At 47.6% G+C, this 18,630-nt stretch overlaps 1 protein-coding gene across 2 annotated transcripts in view; it reads right to left on the bottom strand.

Moving 5' to 3' along the window:
- The window catches only part of cdc42bpb (CDC42 binding protein kinase beta (DMPK-like)), a 28,335-nt gene extending 11,209 nt beyond the window's left edge, over positions 1–17,126 (bottom strand). Inside the window, exons 1-22 of one of the 2 annotated variants that reach the window (XM_063496001.2) lie at positions 16,298–17,117; positions 10,742–10,833; positions 9,247–9,330; positions 9,060–9,155; positions 8,822–8,970; positions 8,142–8,235; positions 7,722–7,922; positions 7,165–7,413; positions 6,535–6,766; positions 6,291–6,398; positions 5,591–5,724; positions 4,809–5,051; positions 3,111–3,221; positions 2,731–2,975; positions 2,541–2,646; positions 2,329–2,453; positions 2,145–2,250; positions 1,717–1,779; positions 839–987; positions 660–757; positions 472–551; positions 291–335 (exon numbers count right to left, since the gene is read on the bottom strand). In XM_063496001.2, coding sequence (XP_063352071.1) covers positions 291–335; positions 472–551; positions 660–757; positions 839–987; positions 1,717–1,779; positions 2,145–2,250; positions 2,329–2,453; positions 2,541–2,646; positions 2,731–2,975; positions 3,111–3,221; positions 4,809–5,051; positions 5,591–5,724; positions 6,291–6,398; positions 6,535–6,766; positions 7,165–7,413; positions 7,722–7,922; positions 8,142–8,235; positions 8,822–8,970; positions 9,060–9,155; positions 9,247–9,330; positions 10,742–10,833; positions 16,298–16,466 — 2,979 coding nt within the window. In that variant the 5' untranslated portion in view covers positions 16,467–17,117. Of the gene's footprint in view, positions 1–290; positions 336–471; positions 552–659; positions 758–838; positions 988–1,716; positions 1,780–2,144; positions 2,251–2,328; positions 2,454–2,540; positions 2,647–2,730; positions 2,976–3,110; positions 3,222–4,808; positions 5,052–5,590; positions 5,725–6,290; positions 6,399–6,534; positions 6,767–7,164; positions 7,414–7,721; positions 7,923–8,141; positions 8,236–8,821; positions 8,971–9,059; positions 9,156–9,246; positions 9,331–10,741; positions 10,834–16,297 lie in introns of both variants that reach the window. The other variant, XM_063496002.2, reaches the window with a different exon arrangement.
- Between the last annotated feature and the right edge of the window lie 1,504 nt (positions 17,127–18,630).

The raw sequence follows: 18,630 nt of genomic DNA, 5'->3' as shown, positions 1-18,630 counted from the left end.
GGACTTTAATATCACCAACCATTCCCATGTTATTACGGTGTATCCATATAAATGGCCCACCCTGTAGTACTGCAATAATATGAGGTTAAGAGGACTGAAGCTAAGCGATGCTTTTTTTGTGTGTGGGCGGAGTTTTTTCTGTGGATGGAGGTTTTTATAGTCAGTCGGATCAGGTGTGCGGGGCATTAATTTGACCCGAGTGGTTTTTGATGTCATTAGTACAAAGCTAGCAGCTATACTCGAGGTTGAAGGTGGCAGGTCACTGTCTGAAGAGGGGAGGGTAAACTTACTTCTTCCCAGAGAGCATACAGCGAGGAGGCAGAGCAAACTGACGCCTCAAAGTTACAAAGAGAAAGAAGCAAGATGAAGTTGAGTAAATCAGCACTACACCTGAATGGCATCACTGTCCTGTGAGCTGCTGTCTGTGGGCTTGTTACTATGAATGGTAGGAAAGTCAGACAGGTAACTCACTCTGAAGGTGAGGTCTGGAGCTAGAGGAGACGTGTTGAAGTATTCAAAGATAGGGTCCTGGAAGTCCGGGAGCTTCAGACCTGCACAGACATAGATGGTGAAGACACGCCCACAGACAGCACTGGAACCTACCTGTCCTCTCAGACCCTAAAAATCATACACACATGGTCTGAGTAGTTTTGTCTAACCTTTGTCGGAACGTGAACGGGTCTCCTCCATCTCTTTTTTTAGGGTCTCCATCTGCTCGACCATTTCCTTGCTCCTTTCCTCCGTCTCCTTAAGCTTACTGTAGGCAGAAAGACATGGGTCAGATAGGTGAACACAGTACACAGATAAGATAACAGTCTGCCTTGGTATGACCTCTGACCTCTCCAGGTTGATGTTTGAGGCTTTGACTTTGCGCAGCTCCTCCTGGACCAGCTGTTTGGCTCTGATTTCAGCGTCCAGAGCCGACTGCAGCTCGAGGCGAGCAGACATGTCCAACTTCTGACTGCGGCGCACCTTCCACAGGGGGTCCTGGAGGGGGTGGAGTCAGAGGGATAGGCACCTGTTTATTGTCACTGTACATCAAAGCTCAGAAAGCAAGAAATGGTGCAGTCGGACGATCAGAGCAGCCAATGAGTGTTCAATCAGGTGAGGTGATGTCCGGACATGTGATGCCATCGATGTAGCTGCTGGAAAATGTGACATTATCATATGACATCAAGATTTGACCACTTAAAGCCCTAAAGGACGCACTGCTTAAATTCTAGATGACTCAAAACCTTCAAAGATAACCGAAGAGTACCTGAAGTGAAGTACCTGACCCCCCCAGGTGCCTACTGGAGGTATTCAGTGAGTAAAAACTAATGTGTAGACCGAGTACTGACTCAAGTACAGAGTAAACTACTCCCTGAAGTACAGACTGTGACACCACCTTAGACTAAAGCTTCGTCTCCACTCTGTCCCCACCAGAGCTTGAACCCTCACCCTGTCCTGACCCTGGATTCATCTCGAGAGGTCACTGTAGACACTAACTCTCTTTGTAACCTCCTCATCTCTGCCTCTGCTTGACCTCTGACCTCTCCAGGCTTCTGTGTGATCCACTCTATGACTTCGTCACAGCTGTCAGGAACCCGCACTGGTAAAGCCTGGCTGCGTTCTAATATCAATGGTACACATGCAAGCCAATAGCCATGCAAGCATCTTTAAGCTCGCCCAGAAAGTGATTTTTGACTGGCTGGAAATCGCGACCAGCTCACTCACCCTCCTGTCTCCACCAATGGGAGGCCAGGGCTTCTTAGGGGGAGTGGCCACTCCTGATTCGGGCTAAGACAGCAGGTTTGAAAGAAAAAAAAAACCAAAATAAAAAAAACAAAACAAACAAAATCAACACACAGATACAGACAGTACTACAGTCTGAAGAAGGTGGAGGACATTCCTGGATTTCTTTCACAATAAAAGCCTTCAAGTTAAAACATAACTGAAGGGATAAAACATTTCTGAGTATTTGTAACATAAATTGAAAAAAATGTTCTGCTCTGACTGAGTGATGTCTGAACACACCTGTGACAGGCGGAGGCTTCAACAGGTCGCTTCAGGTGAAGTCCCATGCTCACATATTACTCTCGGATTAAACGTGTGTGTGTGTGTGTGTGTGTGTGTGTGTGTGTGTGTGTGTGTGTGTGTGTTACCAGAGGTCTGGTTCCCAAGCTGGAGCTGCGTAGAGTTTCCAGCTCCTCCGTCATCTTGGTGGCTAGAGCCTGCAGATAACCTCGAGCGTCCTTCTCGTCGCTGACCCTGAACACAGTGTACCACATGTCCTTAAAAATGTGTCGCTGAACCCGCGGTGGTGTCCAAGCAGCTCACGTGACTCACCACTGGATGATCTCTGCGATCTGAGCCTCCCAGTGAGCCACGCTCTCCTTCTTGGACGCCAGGTCCTGCAGCTCGTCTTCTAGTTGCCGATTCTGAGCCGTCAGGTTATCCACGAACGAGCACAGCTGGACACAACCACAACGAGAGCAGTATTACACAGCGGTGCTCCTAGTACTACAAAGTGTGCAGTAACAGTACTACAGGAGTATCACCTTGTCGGTCTCTGCCGTCAGTTTTCGGTTTTCTTCTGTCAGCAGGTTCTTCTCTCGCTCATGTTTCTTCTTGAGAGCAGCGAGAGCGTCTTCCATCTCAACTTGCCTGAGAGGGCACACACACACTGGGTCAGCATGGATCTGGCCATGACTCATCTGTACCTGCCAGTAAACCTGGTTCAGGACTCACCTGTCCCTCTTGGCCTTGTCTAGCTTGTCTCGGAGCTGCAGCAGCTCCTTGTTGGCGGTGAGCTGCGCCCCCTCAGACTCCTGCAAGTCTTTGCGAAGGTTTTTTATCTCAGAGGAGTGGGCCGAGTCCCTCCTCAGGAGCTCCTCCTCGTAGAACAGCACCTTCTTGTCCAGCTCTGCCTTTAGACGGGATAGTTCCTGCTGAAACTCCGCCCCTCCCGCTGCTACTCCACGGCCCTGCTGAGACTAGGACCAGAACCAGAACAACTAAGAAGCCCTTCTGCACGACTGTGAGGACCGGTTCAGCCAGGGTTTGGCTTAACCCAGGCTCAAATCGGGATCGTGTGGTCATGATGGGTGTAAAGGTGTGTGACCTCTGACCTTTAGACTCTGCAGCTCCGCCTCCAGCTGTTTGGAGTAAACCTCACTGTGCTCCCTCAGCTTCCTCTCCTTTGATGCCTCTGTCTGCGCCTCATCCAGCTGAGCCTCCAGCTAACACACAAACAAAAGGCTTTTATCTTGAAGGGCTGGATCCTTTAAATCTGTAAACTGAAGGTGAGCACAGAGCAAGTGAACGCTTGTAGCAGAGCCGCAGTGAAGTCCCTTCACCTGCAGGCGTGTCAGCGGGTCGGTGGAGCTTACTGAGACTCAGACCTACTGAGAGGGAAGCTCTGCAGGGGACCTAACATGAGGCGCCTTGGTGTGCTGGTGGAGTGCACAGCAGAGCTGCATTACAGCACATAAACATGAACATGTGTCTGCAGTGACGAAGACGCCACACCTCACAGTCCCATCATAAACATTGAATATCAGAGACATCAATCACTGCTCAGGCTGAGCTGATGGGTGATGATGTCGGACTAGTGCTGCTCAAAATGAGTCTCATTTTCCTGCTTTTGCATTAAATTCTTATCATCCTCATGAGGTTCTTCATAACCACACCTGCAACACAGGTGTGCACGCTGTGGAACCAGCTGTCGACCCACCATCACCTCCCCCTCCACTCAGTGTCAGCAGACGGTTGGTGAATAGGGAAGTCACACAGCTTTTAGGTTTATATGACTTTTACACCCTGCTAACAAGAAGTGATGTCATTAGCAGTGGTTAGTGATTCATTCGCCTCCTTTCCTGTAACCCTGATTCACTCTCTGCAGATTAATTCCTTTGAGCTCACTCGGGTGTTTTCCACGTCACTGAATCTTTCCTGCCATTTTACTGAAGTCTGCACTTTAAATGACATGTTCGGCCAATCAGAGCACAGCACCGTCACTCAGGGTTGATCTGAACTGTGTATGTATGCAATCTGACATTAATATGACCTGAAAACATTTCTGAAAACCCCAAAGCTTCCACTTCCTGCTGCTCAAGAGAACAAAGAGGAACAGCCTCCAACAGTCAGCGCGAACAGAAGGTGTGGTCAGAACACACCTTCAGACAGCGAGAGCGTCCCTCCATTAACCCAGAACCCGAACACTTTATGAAGGAGCCATCGTAATTCATCTTATGATCTGACCAAACCTTTTAGACCTGTCGTGTCTCTGACATGTGCTCACTGCGCTTTAAACGCTTGGTTCCTTCTCGTTTCACATCAAAGTGTTCTTTGAGTGACCAACGGCTTCCTGCTTATTACAGCAGTCTGTCTCCCTCTGCTGGTGAGCACGAGGAGGTGCACCTCAGGACTGATGGTGCACCTCCCGTTCTTTTCAGTTTGACTCTGGAACTCAACTTAGAAAGTCAGAAAACAAACTCTTAATCTGTAGAGCTGTACTGCTAACCACACAAGAGAACAGTATCACGCTGCACTGTTGGCGATACCCAGACGGCTCTACCTCACTTGTGAACCACAAACAAATCCTCTTTTTCCTGCTTTGTCTGTCTCTCTCAGGCTCATCTTCAGACCTCTTACACTTCTGTTCCTGACTTCCTGTCATCAGGACATGTGCACAATCATCATCACTTACAAATTACTTAAAGCGACCAAACTGAAAACCCAACAGACGCTCCCTAATCCTCCATAACGTCTCTAAGGTTTTAATCACAAATGGTCACTGCTGATGCTCTGCACTCCTCCTCGCTCACCTCCTTGCGGCTCTTCTCCATCTTGCGGATCTCCTGCCTCGTGCCGTCCATCTTCTGCAGCAGCGCCTCCATCTCCTCCTCCTTGTCACGGAGCTGGCGGGTCAGGCGCTGCTTTGAGGAACGCAGCTCAGCCATCCTCTCCGACAGCTCAGAAAACTCCTGCAGCGCCAGCTTCCTCTGCGAGTGCGCCTCCTTCAACTCCTTCGTCTGACTCCTCAGGCGTTCCAGGGCGTCAGCCAACTGCTGCTCAGAGGGTGTGGGGTTTATTAGCTTGGGAATACATGACTATTAAGCCCCTTTTCATTAGTAACTACTCGGATTGACTCGCCACAGTTTAAAGGGTTTTCTGTAAGGTACCGTTTTAGTACCTGCTCACCCAGGGTTCCAAGCCATCTGAGCAGGTACTAAAATGTGACGTCGTCACACTGCATGCCACTGATTGGCTGGTCGGTAGCGTCACTCCATGAATCATGAGAGCATCTTGTTCACAAAAATCAAAACTGCCATTTTTGAAACCATGGCAACGAGGGAAATGGCTACAAAAAACAGTCCGACGAGTTTGACGAAAAGCCACAGGTATGTCGTCGCTTCGATGTCCACCTTTGTTGTAGCGTTCTGCATAGTAATTAAGTCGCGGAACGCTCAAACATGTTGCTATGACAACAACCACTCACATCAGTTAGTGCTGGGTTGTAATGGAAAGCGAGTTGATCAGAGTAGGTACTAATGGAAAAGGGGCTTTATTCTGAAAAACAGCTCCACCTGCGGCCAGGTGCGCGTACCTTGTGAACCTCATCCTTCTCCTGTCGCAGGCTTTTCACCTGCTTCTCCACGCTCCTCAGTTTGGAGGCGGAGCTTTCATAGTCCTGTCTGAGAGAGACTGCCTCCTCCAGCTGGTGCTCCAGCCTGTCAGAGTCTGAGATTACAGGGGCAGGGTTTATTTTAATAAATAAAAAGTGTGACATTACTTTAATAACTTTATTTAAACTGATTTTTCTGCAGTACTGTCTCATCGGCTCCAACGTATTAATAAACACGTGTCTGTATAACATTAAACACGAGCTCGGGCGGAGCACAGAAACTCGAAATATTTAAGGTTTCCTGCGAGTGGCGCTGTTAAACAAACCTAACAGGAAATAAAGTTTCAGGGTTTCAGCTGACTATGCTCCAAGCATAGTCAGATTGAAACATCTGGATGGAGAGTGTCCTCTAAACCCGAGGTCTCAGTTACAACCATCCATCTAAAAGTATCTGGATGTGCTTGCGGCAGCGATGATGCACCGATGTCGTTATTCAGTTCTTTTATTGATGAACTCCATGCCTGCAGACTGCTGTGATTCACAGAGCTGAAGGCTGATGATGTGACCACAGGTTACTGATCAGTATCACTAACATACAGGGAAGCTGGAGCTGCTGTTTGCTCTGACCATATCAGGTGCTACCACACCAACTGTGTCTGTTACCACGGAAACATCCTCTGACCTGCCAGCTTCTTCTTGAGTCGTTCAATCTCCTCGTTGAGCTTCTTGATCTCTTTGTCTCGACTCAGAGTTCCTCCTCGAGCTGGAGCCTGCAGGGCCTGAGTCGACTCTGTGGGAGGACAGACACAGTGAGGTCACAGCGAGTACTGCAGAGTACTGCAGGAATACTGATCGAGTCCTACAGAGTACTGCTGGAGTCCTACAGCGTACTGTGGGAATACTGCTGGAGTCCGCCTCCTCCTTACCCTGCAGTTTGCGGTTCAGTTCCTGTTTCTCCTGCTCCAGTCGACGAATCCTCTTCTCAAAAACCTCCACCTCCTCCCCTCCTGTTCCACCGTCTGTTTCGATCTGGACACGCAACCCCGCCCTGCTGACAGAGCTGCGGTCGGAGAAGCAGCTGTCGGTGGTGTAGGTGAAGCCAACGAAGGGGAGGTGCTGCCCTGTAAAACCAGTGTGAGACACTGGAGGTCCAATGTCCTGTAGAGAGAAGACCTGTCAGCATGAAGGACTGTGCGGACAAGAAGGGCCACTGGAAAACCTGTGGTCTCAGAGTCACCTGGAGTCTCGGGGACTCTCAGAGACTCCTAGGCCCCAGACTCAGTCTGACTGCCCTGTGACTCCAGGTGACTCTGAGACTGATGGAGTCTCAGAGCAGTCAGACTGATGGAAGGCCATTTCACACAGGGAGCAGCACATACTGTACTGCCCTCTGCAAAGCACAGTGAAAGCACTCTGGCGGGGAGAAATCCCACATGCCACGGTCAAAGTTCAACTGGGTTGAATAAAATTTACGTGACTTGCTCCAGCTAGTGGTGATCCCACTGCATGCTGCTTCCTATGTAAAACGGTCTTGAGGATATAAAGACGGTCCTCACCGGGTTCTTCAGGACATCATCATCTACGTCAAAGTTTGAGGTGTCGGTGGGTGAGGACACCTCGGGGATGTAGGGGGCCCCGGTGGACCGGATGTTGTCCCAGTCGATGCCGTTGAAGAAAGGGTGGCTTTTAAAATCAGAGATCCCATTAAGTCCGAGGCGACGATCCCTGGAACAGAGCAAGCCCTGGATCAGATCCTTGGCATCTTCAGACACATCGGTCACATGGGAAGGGAACTGGAAACGCTCCTGGAAACAGCAAAAGAAAAGACAAGGATACGTTCAGAGGAAGAGTCGGGAAACTGTACAAAAAGGCGAGCGTGCGCTGAGGGACGAGCTCTGATTCAAAACAGGAAGTGGGACAAGAGCCTGGAGACAGACTTGTAACCTGGAAACAGCAGCACAGCACGGGCAGGAGGACAAGAGTAATCCAATTACAGAGCACAGTATCATTACCCTGACAGAGTGTAATCTGATTACTGTAACAGCTAGTGTCTTTATTTATTCTGAAAGACAGTCCAATTACTCTGGCAGACAGAACAGTCCATGGTTCTGACCTCATGATTCATGATCTTGCCATAGGTTTCAACCAGCGACTCAGCGTAGAACGGTGTCTCGCCGTACAGCATCTCATACATGCACACACCCAGCGACCACCAGTCACACTCTGGGCCGTAGCGGCCCATCCCGTCCTCCATCGCCTGCAGGATCTCTGGGGAGATGTAGTCTGGCGTGCCAACTGCCACCGAGGACTGAACCTGTAGTGACACATTGGGATGGGCCGAGGTTACAAAAGGTCATCCAGAAAAGGTCAAAGGTGAACTTAAGCTCAAGTAACAGAACTAAACAAGCTTAACTTAATTAAGCTATTGAAGTTCCTGAATTAAGACCAGCACTAAGATTACCAGGGTTAACCTTAAACTAGACTAACGAGAGCACTGTTAGCTTCAAAGAGGCGATGGGAGCGTGACAGTTACCGTGCCGTCCTCCATCATGCGGAGACAGGATCCGAAGTCTGCGAGGCGAATATGGCCGTTGACGTCGAGCAGGACGTTGTCGGGTTTGATGTCTCTGAAAGACGAAAAACATATTCAGCTAGTCATTGTCACCTTCATCGCAGACAGGTCACATGGTCAGCTGATGCCGCAGCAGGATCTGATTAACCACACACAGTATAAAGATGGGTGGCGCTACTGTGCTGTGAACCCATTGGTCCTTTTCAGATGAGTGTTTTTGCTGTCACCGTTTTGAGTTTTGAAGCTGGCGGTGACGAGGGGCTGTCTCTGAAATCACACACTCACTGTGACAACCTCCACATGGTCATTTCTAAAACATATGACCAGGCGTACCAAGCGGGATGTGCGTCCCTGTTTTATCTGACTCCGGTCACGTGATGCACCTTAAAGCGCCATCGTTTCACTGTGTGTAAACTGTGTGTGAATAAAGATGTGTGAGACTGAACAGCAGCAGGTTAAAGTTCAGCCATCTCAGGAAGGAAAAGGCCAGCTGAGCAGGAAGGAACTACATTTCCCAGAGGACACTGCAGCAGGAAAAGCACACTTCCTGGACACACAGAGGCACATACCTTTGGTGGGGCCAGTACAACTTAGAGTACAGTGTGAAGTACAGGCAGTACAGTTGGAAGTACTCCGAGTACCTGTGGATGTAGTGCTGCTGATGGATGGAGTGGATGGCGAGTACCATCTCAGCCACGTAGAACTTGGCCATATCCTCAGGAAGTCGATCCTCAAACTTACTGAGCAGCGTCAGCAGGTCGCCACCCACGTAGTAATCCATCACCAAGTACTGCAGTACAGGTACACACAGAGAAGTTAAAGATAGTACCAGTACCAGTACCAGTCCCAGTCCCACAGGGGACAGCAGCTAGTACTCACCAAATAGTTGTCGTCCTGGAAGGCGTAGTGCAGGTTGGTGATCCACTGACTGTCTCCTTTCACCAGGACGTCACGCTCTTCACGGAAACATGCCGTCTGCACTCACAGCATACCGACACGTCAATAACATGCCCACAGCACGCTAAGGTCACAACAGCACATTACATGATCATGAAGAGGAGCCCACCTCTGCTCGCTTTAGCATTTCCCACTTATTGAGGATCTTCATAGCATAAACTTGCTCGGTGTGCTTCATCTTCACCACGGCAACCTGACAGAGAGAGAGGGGGGCAAGAAACATGAACACACAGGTAAACACAAACACCTGCAGCACTATGTGCCAAGGGTCCAGAATGATGCCATGTCAGTGTGTGTTTCAAATTTGTGTGCCTCCCACAGGTGTATCACCTGTGCAGTGCTGCTGCTATGGTCTCCATGGTGACCGGGTGTGCATCTTTAACATCACTTGCTGAGCTGGTTTGAGCACATGACAGAACCCCACCCACACAGCTCACCTGGACTTACCTGAGGACAGGTGTGTCACAACCATGCCTGCCCGGTGCTTCGGGACATACCTGAGGACAGGTGTGTGTTTATGTCCCGAGGCAGCAGGCAGGTGTGGTAGTGTCACACCTGTCCTCTGGTATGAGAAGAACGCACACACAGAAACAGACACACACTGACAGCGGCTGCCGAGGACACTCGCTCTGCTTTACACATTACCCAAAAGCCCAAGAGATGCTACAGAGGACGCTTAGTGCAGATCTCAAACACCAAAGGACTACAAATACCACAGTACCGTGTGGGTTCTGATGTGTGTGCACGTCTTCACTCCATGTCTCACAGGAAGCTGCGTCCATGCTGTAAAGAACTGAATTGCTCTGTCCCCTCGTACCACGATCACGTCAAACTTCTTGTCTTCATAACAAATAAGACCCCACCAACCCGTCTCTGTTCACATTAAACAGAACTTCAATATTTCAGCCAATCACATCGTGGTGTGCTGCAGCACGTTTAATATGAGATCTCCATCAGCGTCCACAGTGATCTTCATATTATCCTGGATTACCATCTCCACCCTGGATTATTTCTGGGCCACAGGCTCAGGTGAGGCGAGGAGGGCGGGGCTGTATCCAGTTTTAGGACGGAGACGACCCCCAAGCCTACAGTGCGAGGAGCCTTCCGACCAATCAGGTTACAGAAACAGGGTCACAGTTTCTCTCTGCTGACTTGTTTATTGATAGATTTTTTTGCCACCAACAACAAACACATGACATGACTTGGATTTGTTCGGTTACCCTGCCTCTGATGATGTCACAGGTGGTGGAGTTAATGCCTGCGACATTAACTGAAATTAAGCTTTGTTTCAGGGATTGGTCATCGCGCCGCCTCCTCCTCCAAGTTTGTGTTCCTAACAGCTTCCCGTTCACTTCCTGTGTTTGCCTGGAATCTGAGCCCTTCCCGTTTTCCCTCAGACTGCAGAGGAGGATGGGCGGAGCCTCCTCCGAGCCACTGCGACACAGTGTGGCGTCTCAAACACACAATCAGGACAGGAAATCCCAGGGCTCAGGTGCTTTACAAAGTAAGAGTCTGTATTTATTCTGTCTACACATGAATACGCCGCGTCTCCTTTTCGTCACCTTTAGTTGCCTGACAAGTCACAGGTCATCAGGAAGTCTTACCTCTCCAAAAGCTCCTCGTCCAATCACCTTCAGGATCTCGAAGTCGTCTTTGTGCAGCCGCATGTCCTTCACCGTGGTTGTGAATGGCTTCACTGCAACACACAGAAGAGCTGGGGTAATGTCATCTCACACGCACGCAGAGGTCTACACTAACCCAATCTCATACAGGTAATCTTCTGTTGTTGACTTCTTACCAGATCAAATCACAATGGTAACAGAGGCTGAAGCCCTGACCTGGTCAAGAGAAGGTTATATTCGGAGTTTAAAGCAGAAGCGGTCCTCTGATTCTTTTATGTGCATCAGTGTGCAGCTTGTTCCTGAGAGCAGTGCATGAACCTAGAGCAGCTCAGACTGAACGTTCATGTGCTGATGCAGCAAATGTCTAAATCTTGTTCTACTTGACTCTGATCTGCTACAAACACAGGACACCAGGAATGTTCAACCAATCACATTCATCCACTCTGATCTCCGTCATCAGTCTGTGTCACAGGAAATGTTACCGTTTCTGTGTTTCAGACACGAATGTGCAGTCGTTGCTTTAAAAACAAAGACAAAATCATTAACTGCAATTCAACTTGTGTTTTCCCGCTCTGTGCCACAAATTACCAGATTAACCAGTTTCACCTCTCACATTATTCACTTAGATTTTTAGGTTCTTTACAGATTTTTACTTGACAGCATCTCTGTAAAAGAGGAGTCACATGAAAGGTGAAATGTCCCTTTAAATTGGTCAGCTGCTATCAGCTCTGCCCCTTTCACGTGAACTTGCAGGTTAAACCCTGAGTTAACTCAGCGAGATGATAACCAGCTTTGTGTGACCTCTGACCCTGATCGCTGACGTTAGGTTAAACGCAATGTTCCCTCTAATTTTTCATGTGTCTGAGCGAACACACAAACTCCCTGAGCGGTCCCTTGGACCACTGTGAGCAACATCAGACGTGTGCACTGTGGTCACGCCAGCATCGAATCCATCCAAGTTACATGGTTTATTAAAAGAATCAAATTACAGCATTTACATTTATGTTAGACTACTTTTAATTAACTGCTTTAGCCCACTTACAATGAAAATGTAAAAAAAATCTTGTTCATGACCTGTGTAGTATGTTAACACTGTTGGAAGTAAAAATAACTTGAACTCCAATTTTGAAAACACAACTTTTTTTTTTTTTTGCTCTGACTTGTATTATGAGTCTGTGGTCTGGGAGAGAGTCCTGTAACTCTCTGTCTGCAAAATACAGTATATAATGACCAATGTTGGGCAATTAATTATATAGTTACTTCTTCAAAAAAGTAACTGAGTTTTGCAAACAAAGTTTTTGCAGCTGTTTACCTAAAAATGCAGCCAAGGCGATGTTTTAAATAAACATTTCAAACTATTTACAGAACAATCAAGTGTTCTGCATCAAATTTGATGACACAAAAATTATTTGTGCCGCTCCAAAAAATAATTTCTGTCCACTATGAGATAAAGAAGAACAACAGCCTGATACCTGCAGGCCTGACAACAGGAGATGTATCCAGTGGCGGTCCTAGCCTGTTTGGCGCCCCGGGTGAACACGCCCTCTGGCGCCCCCCCCACCACACACACACACACACACACACACACACACACACACACACATATATATGACCCTATATATGAAGAGAGAGAGAGTATGCATAGTATGCAAACAGCTACCAAACAGACATCATAATTCGTCATACAATGGGAACAGGACAAATCAACAATTGACACTGACTAATTAATATTATATTATTGTATATATTGTTTGGAGTTTAGTCTGTTACTGTTACTATTTTTACCATTTCTTCTTGGAGCAACTGTAACCCACATAATTTCCTTAGGGATTAAGAAAGTATTCTGATTCTTAATGTTTTAGGATACATGACCTGCCATTATCCAATGACACATCTGCTTACCTGTATCTTTTGCTCGTTTCTCCTTGTAGGAGCCATAATTAAATGTATTGAATTTTAATGATCACTGGGTTTTCATTTGTTTGGTTGCTATGGTGATGTGTAACGGGAGTCACGTGGGTGCTAGCGGTGACATTAAGAGGGCGTTGTCAGTCTGTCTTTCACTGGTTTGATTTTGACAGAGAGGAGGGCTGGGTAGCCGTAGTTTTTGTTGACCGCAGCACAACGAGTTTCCCCTTGTTGCATTAGAGCTGTGATGTTTTAAGAGTTTGAATCGCGAGCCGATCACATTGCTCTGTAAACTTTTCAAGCACTTTAATAAACAAGCAAGCAATTCCACCTCTCGCATTATTGCGTGAAGTTGACAGCGCGTCAGGCAAATAGGCAGGCTCCATCCCCAGCATCTAGCGACTGTGGAAGTCGCTACACTCCTCCTCTTCTTTTCTCTTTTTTTTAAACTTTAAAAACGGGTTGTGTGTGAGACTTTAAATAAACAAAATATAAAATATACATTTTAAATTGTTATTGATCCCTTTACCCCTGGTCCTAAAGTGTATATTTATTTTCTTACTCTTCTTATATTTATTGTTTGTTTACTTGCACTGCTGTAACTGCAGCCTCGTCGTCTCGTCTCTCTGTATACTGGACTGTATGTAGCGGAGATGACAATAAAGTTTACTTTGACTTCAGCAGCGAGCAGGCGCACCGAGGGCTCTCGCGCTCACTTTACGCGTATAGAATTTCGAAAAAAACATCAGTGCAAATTATAAGTCTGTATCATAATGTCTGCTGTTTTCGTGTTGTTGGTTTGTTTTTATTTTGTTTTATTTTGCGAGTTGGTTATTAGATGCTGCTCCAGCCAGCCAGAGAATCCCCGCCGCCCCGCCCTCTCCTCCCTGTGCCGCAAGCAGCAGGCGCACCTCGCAAACGGAGGGTGCCCTTACTCCCAGCAAATGGGCGATAGAAAACCAACCGGTGCCTACGCAATTCCCAATATGCGCTGGCTGATGTCGGGGCAGCATGAGTAAGAGCAATTTTTTTTTTGCCGATGCCCGTGATGCCGCCCCCCACCACGATGCCGCCCCGGGCAACCGCCCGGGTCGCCCGTATCTAAAACCGCTACTGGATGTATCACTCCTGTAACACCTGTAACATTCAGCAGTCGCCTCATTGTTCTGACACACACAACAAAACTATTGACTATACTACACACTAACTACACAAGATTTGCGCTAAACGTCGCAAATCTCTCACATCTCAAAACACTGCCGCAACTCCTAAAACTTCCCTCTTCCTAAACAACTAAATGCCATGTTGCCATATCATTTTTTGATTGGTCCACATAGTATATTTGCTCACAGGCAGAGAGTACTTTCGAGCGTTTTCCCTATAAAACGCCGTTTTTACCGTTTCTTCCCGCAGTAAATATAAACAACGATAGTATTCAGGAAAAAAACAAACATTGCATATATTTTTATCATAACTCTGGTTTTACGAGGCCTATCAACACAATTTAAAAACTGGTATAAAGTCCACATTTTTTCCGTCAATTGTTTTGTCTGTCCTGCTCACATCGCCAATGGTTGTACACGTTGTCATTAACGTGGCTTCACTCCACATCAGCCACGCCGCTTTGCTAGCTAAAACACCGGTGTCGGCACATAAGGACGCTGTCATAGCCTGCCAACGACGTTGATTAGCTGCGTATATACGAATGTGAATCGCATCATTGGCTGGACTATGGGATAAGGTGGCATCGCTCTAATCTCATACCGGAGCAGCCAGTCACTTACTGACTAACACTGCAAAACAGAATTGTTAAAGTATTTATTTTAATTTCAATTCAGGTTAGATTTTTTTTTGTGCGCAACACAGATTTTCTGTGCGCGGAGACCGTGCCAGCAGTGCGCAATTGCGCATGCGCGCAGCTTAGAGGGAACATTGGTTAAACGTATCCGGATAACAGAACGACCCGAGTCTGGCAGTGAGTTAGAGGCATTAGTATCCTGCATGCTGTCAGCTCCTCATCATTTATTCATCTGATCTGAGATCAGATTTATCTGGGTCACTCACATTTACTCTCATAGAAACCAGAATAGAAACACAGCAGAGGAGCTGAGCTGGTTTCAATTCTTCCTCAGAGCCCTGACTTAACGCTTGCAAACACTTTCGGCCTGACTGATGTCACTGCTGTGACATCACAGGCTGAGGGCTGAGAAACAGAGCACAGAAACATTCACCACGTCATGGCGGCATTACGGTTTCCATGTCTACGAGTCTGCTGCCGTCCGACTGATGGAGACATGTCTGCAGAGTGACCGCGACTGCTGGTCCTGTTTTAGTTCTGCAGCAGGTGGAGAACTTTATCACTGATCAATAACGGATGGAGGCCAGTTATTGATTAGCGATAAAGTGGTTTGTCATACATTATTAATGGAAGACAAATAAAGTGAGTGCATCCTCTCCCCGCCCTCTTAGGTGAGGGCCTGAGTCTAAGACCTTGTGATTGCTCAGAGACACTGACAGGTGTGAGCGATGCTGTCTGAAGCAATTATGGATTACTTTAAAGCATGGGTGGGGAACTCCAGGCCTTGAGGGCCGGTGTCCTGCAGGTTTTAGATATCACCCTGGGTCAACACACCTGAATCACATGATTAGTTTATTACCAGGCCTCTGAAGAACTTCAAGACATGTTGAGGAGGTAATTTAACCATTTAAAACAGCTGTGTTGGATCAAGGACACATCTAAAACCTGCAGCACACTGGCCCTCGAGGCCTAGAGTTCCCCACCCCTGATCTAAAGGAGACGGTATCAGATCAATAACACACCTCAGTCTAGGTTATGACATCATGTTTAGGTGATCAATGCCTTCATCATCTTCATCACCGACTGTCCTGATCAGCTTCCTGCATATTTGTATCAAACCTTCTTGTTAAACATCACCTGAGCTCCAAACACCGTCTGTCATTGATCACCCATGACCTGATCGGTCTTACTGATCACTGACATCATCGGTGCATGCAGTTGGCCTTCACAGCGGCTCCAACTCAGAGCAGAATCGCAAATTGAAACCAGGTCACAGAAACCAGGACAGGAACAGGCTGAACCAGGCCAAACTGGGCCAGAGTGTTTCAGCTGCACAGAAGCTGGAAGCTGATTCAAGACCAGCTGATCGATTACACTATCACTGAATGATATTAGCGACATGCAGTCACCATGGAAACACTAACAGTCTACATGGGACCCACAACCAGGGCAGGAAGGCGGAGCCTGAAAAAGCGAGGATTATCCTAGTGTTCATCCTGACTGAACTTTAAACCTGATCACCTCGATTATTGATTGTATGTCATGTGACCACGTCAGACCACGAGAGACCCGGAGACGCCGTTTAAGCCTTCAGAATCCTCTTTCAAGGAGCTCCACAAACCTGGAGCTGAGCTCAGGGGAGAGAGCCTTCAGACACCTGTGAGGTGAATCTGCCTCTGACCCCTCAAGCACCCTGGATCTACCTCACGTACACCTGAAACTCCCTGAAGCATGCTACACCTGGATCTCCTTGGTTGACCTTTGACCTTCAGTAGGACAGCTCCAGACTGCTGAACCTGACCTCCACCCCCCCCCCCCCCCCCGGGTCTTACCCCACTCCAGGAAGTCGGTGACGTGCTTCTCCCTCTTGAGCGGGGACTGGGAGCACTCGGTGTAGAAGCAGAGCAGCAGGTCTAGCAGCGCCTCCACGCTCAGGCAACCGGCCGCCCGCTGCTCCAGCAGCAACTCCTCCAGTCGCTTCAACCGCTCCTGCGCCGACATCCTGCTGTCGGTCCCCGCCGGACTCTCCAGGATGCTCCGCCGGGCCCGCGTCGCTCAGTCCGGGTGTATCCGCCGCCGAGGCTCCGCTTCCTGCCTAGCTGCTAGCCGTTAGCCGTTAGCTCCAGGAGAAGCTTCCCGACATTTTGAGCCGCGGGGTTCGGAGCGTCGCCGAGAGTCCTCCGGTCACCGTGGGTCACCGCCGGTCAGCAGCCTGCGGGCCTGCCTCTGTCCGCCCTCTTCCGGCTCTAATCCGGTAAATCTGCTCTTTCCTCTCAGGATCAGGACGTCGGGCGGACCGTCGACTCTCAGGTCGGCCGCCGCTGCTCCATGTCCGCCGCTCGGTTTGTCGGACCGGGGCTGGCTCCGGGAGCTCCGGGGGCGACTGCGCGGGGGTCAGAATGTCCGAGTTCTCCGTGGGAGTGGGGGAGAGCGTCACGGGATAACGGCCGGTTTGAGGAGAGTTCGAGGCGGCTGCCGGTGTGGCGGAGCGCTGGGAATATGGCTGAATCCAGGACGGAAGATCCCGAGCAAGCGGAGGAGTTGTGTCCCGCTTCCGGTGCCGGGGAGCTTCACAATAAAATATCCGAGCCCAGAAAACCAAGAGTCAGTGACGAGCATCAACAAACCGCAAGAACAGAAGCGCTTTACACAACTTGTGCATTCACCCATTCACACAAGCATATTTTCTAAGTTCTTTCTAACTAACATTCACACACATTCATACTCCGATGGATGCATCGGAGAGCAATTTGGGGTTTCCTGTCCCTCCAGCCCTCTGCACATGCTCAGAAAACCCAAGCCTCCCCGACAGACTCATCTCCTTCCTGCTTACTGAACATATGAACATCTGCAGCTCCACCGTCTCCATCACAGCAGGTCTCCCCTCCATCTTTTAACCTTCCCTTTGACCCCTGTCTTTTTCCGTCACACTCGTTTCCACCCACTCCACCCTGCCTGCACTCTCTTCACTTTCCTCTGGATGGTTGACACCACGTATTTAAACTCATACATCTTCACTACCTTTGCGTCTTCAGTTTGGAGAATTTCATCTAATTTAAGGTTGAATAAATTGATCACTCGATTAAATATCATCATGTCAGTTTATATTTTTGTATATATTATTTTATGAATGTTCACAAAAACAATGAAAAATAGTTTTATTTTATAGCTGATCTGAGAGATATGATGATCATTTAAATCTTCTGAAATCCCAAACAATCAATCAATAATCAGTTGATTGTTTAATTATCATTATCAAAAATGATTTTTGTTATAATTCTTCAGAATTATTTAAATGTGTTTTTCAATAAAAGATGTAATTTCTCTAAAATATGAAAAAAGCAAAAATCAGAAAAATATTGGAAAACACTTAAATGTTAAATAAAGATATTTATAACTAAAGATAAGCTCCACTGGTTAAAATAAATAAATTAAACAGGATTTAGTTTCTTTTATGTCTAGTAAAAAGTCTCTGCTGGCCCTCTGACAGCAGAAATCAACCCCCGGCAGCTGGACGCGCTTTCCGTCTTCTTCTTTTTTTAATAAAACATTTAAAAAATGTAAATAATTAAAACAGGAAAAAAAAATCACAAATATGAAAACTGTAAAACTTTAAAGCGGCTGTTAGCTGGGATTTTATTCTGAAGGACGGAGTCCTGCTCTCGGAAGTTAGAACGTGCTGCTGTATGCAGGCGCGACTCACCTGCTCTTCGCTCCCTGAGGAACACCGAGGCCCCGCCTTCCTGCACCGGAAACGCTCCAGATACATGACGTCACGTCATGGTTGAGAGGAGCTGAAAGAGGCTGGTACCATACAGGCATTAATAGCGAACAGAAAAACTAAAAACAGATTGATCTCCTGGCTTCTACGAGATTTTTGATTAAAAGGAAGAATTTTGCTTTCAAAGTCTGAAGGAATCTGAAACTAGCATCATCTGTAAAATCTAATTAGTTCCCATAAATTAGAAAAGTTATGCAAACTCGTTGCCTCAAAAGAAACTAAGTCAAGCCAACTTAAGATAACCACGTTAGGACAGCTTATTCACAAGTATTACAAGTACACAGTACTACGAATAACTCGATGTTTCTGAGTGAGCAATATTACAGTTTTTCTCAAATGCTAAAACACATTTCACAAATGTTTCCACCATGTTCCCCAATGTCT

The sequence above is a fragment of the Pelmatolapia mariae genome, linkage group LG15 (assembly GCF_036321145.2).
Source record: "Pelmatolapia mariae isolate MD_Pm_ZW linkage group LG15, Pm_UMD_F_2, whole genome shotgun sequence".
Lineage (NCBI taxonomy): Eukaryota > Metazoa > Chordata > Actinopteri > Cichliformes > Cichlidae > Pelmatolapia > Pelmatolapia mariae.
The sequence above is the reverse complement of the archived record's forward strand: the minus strand, read 5'-3'. Positions and strand labels throughout refer to the sequence as shown.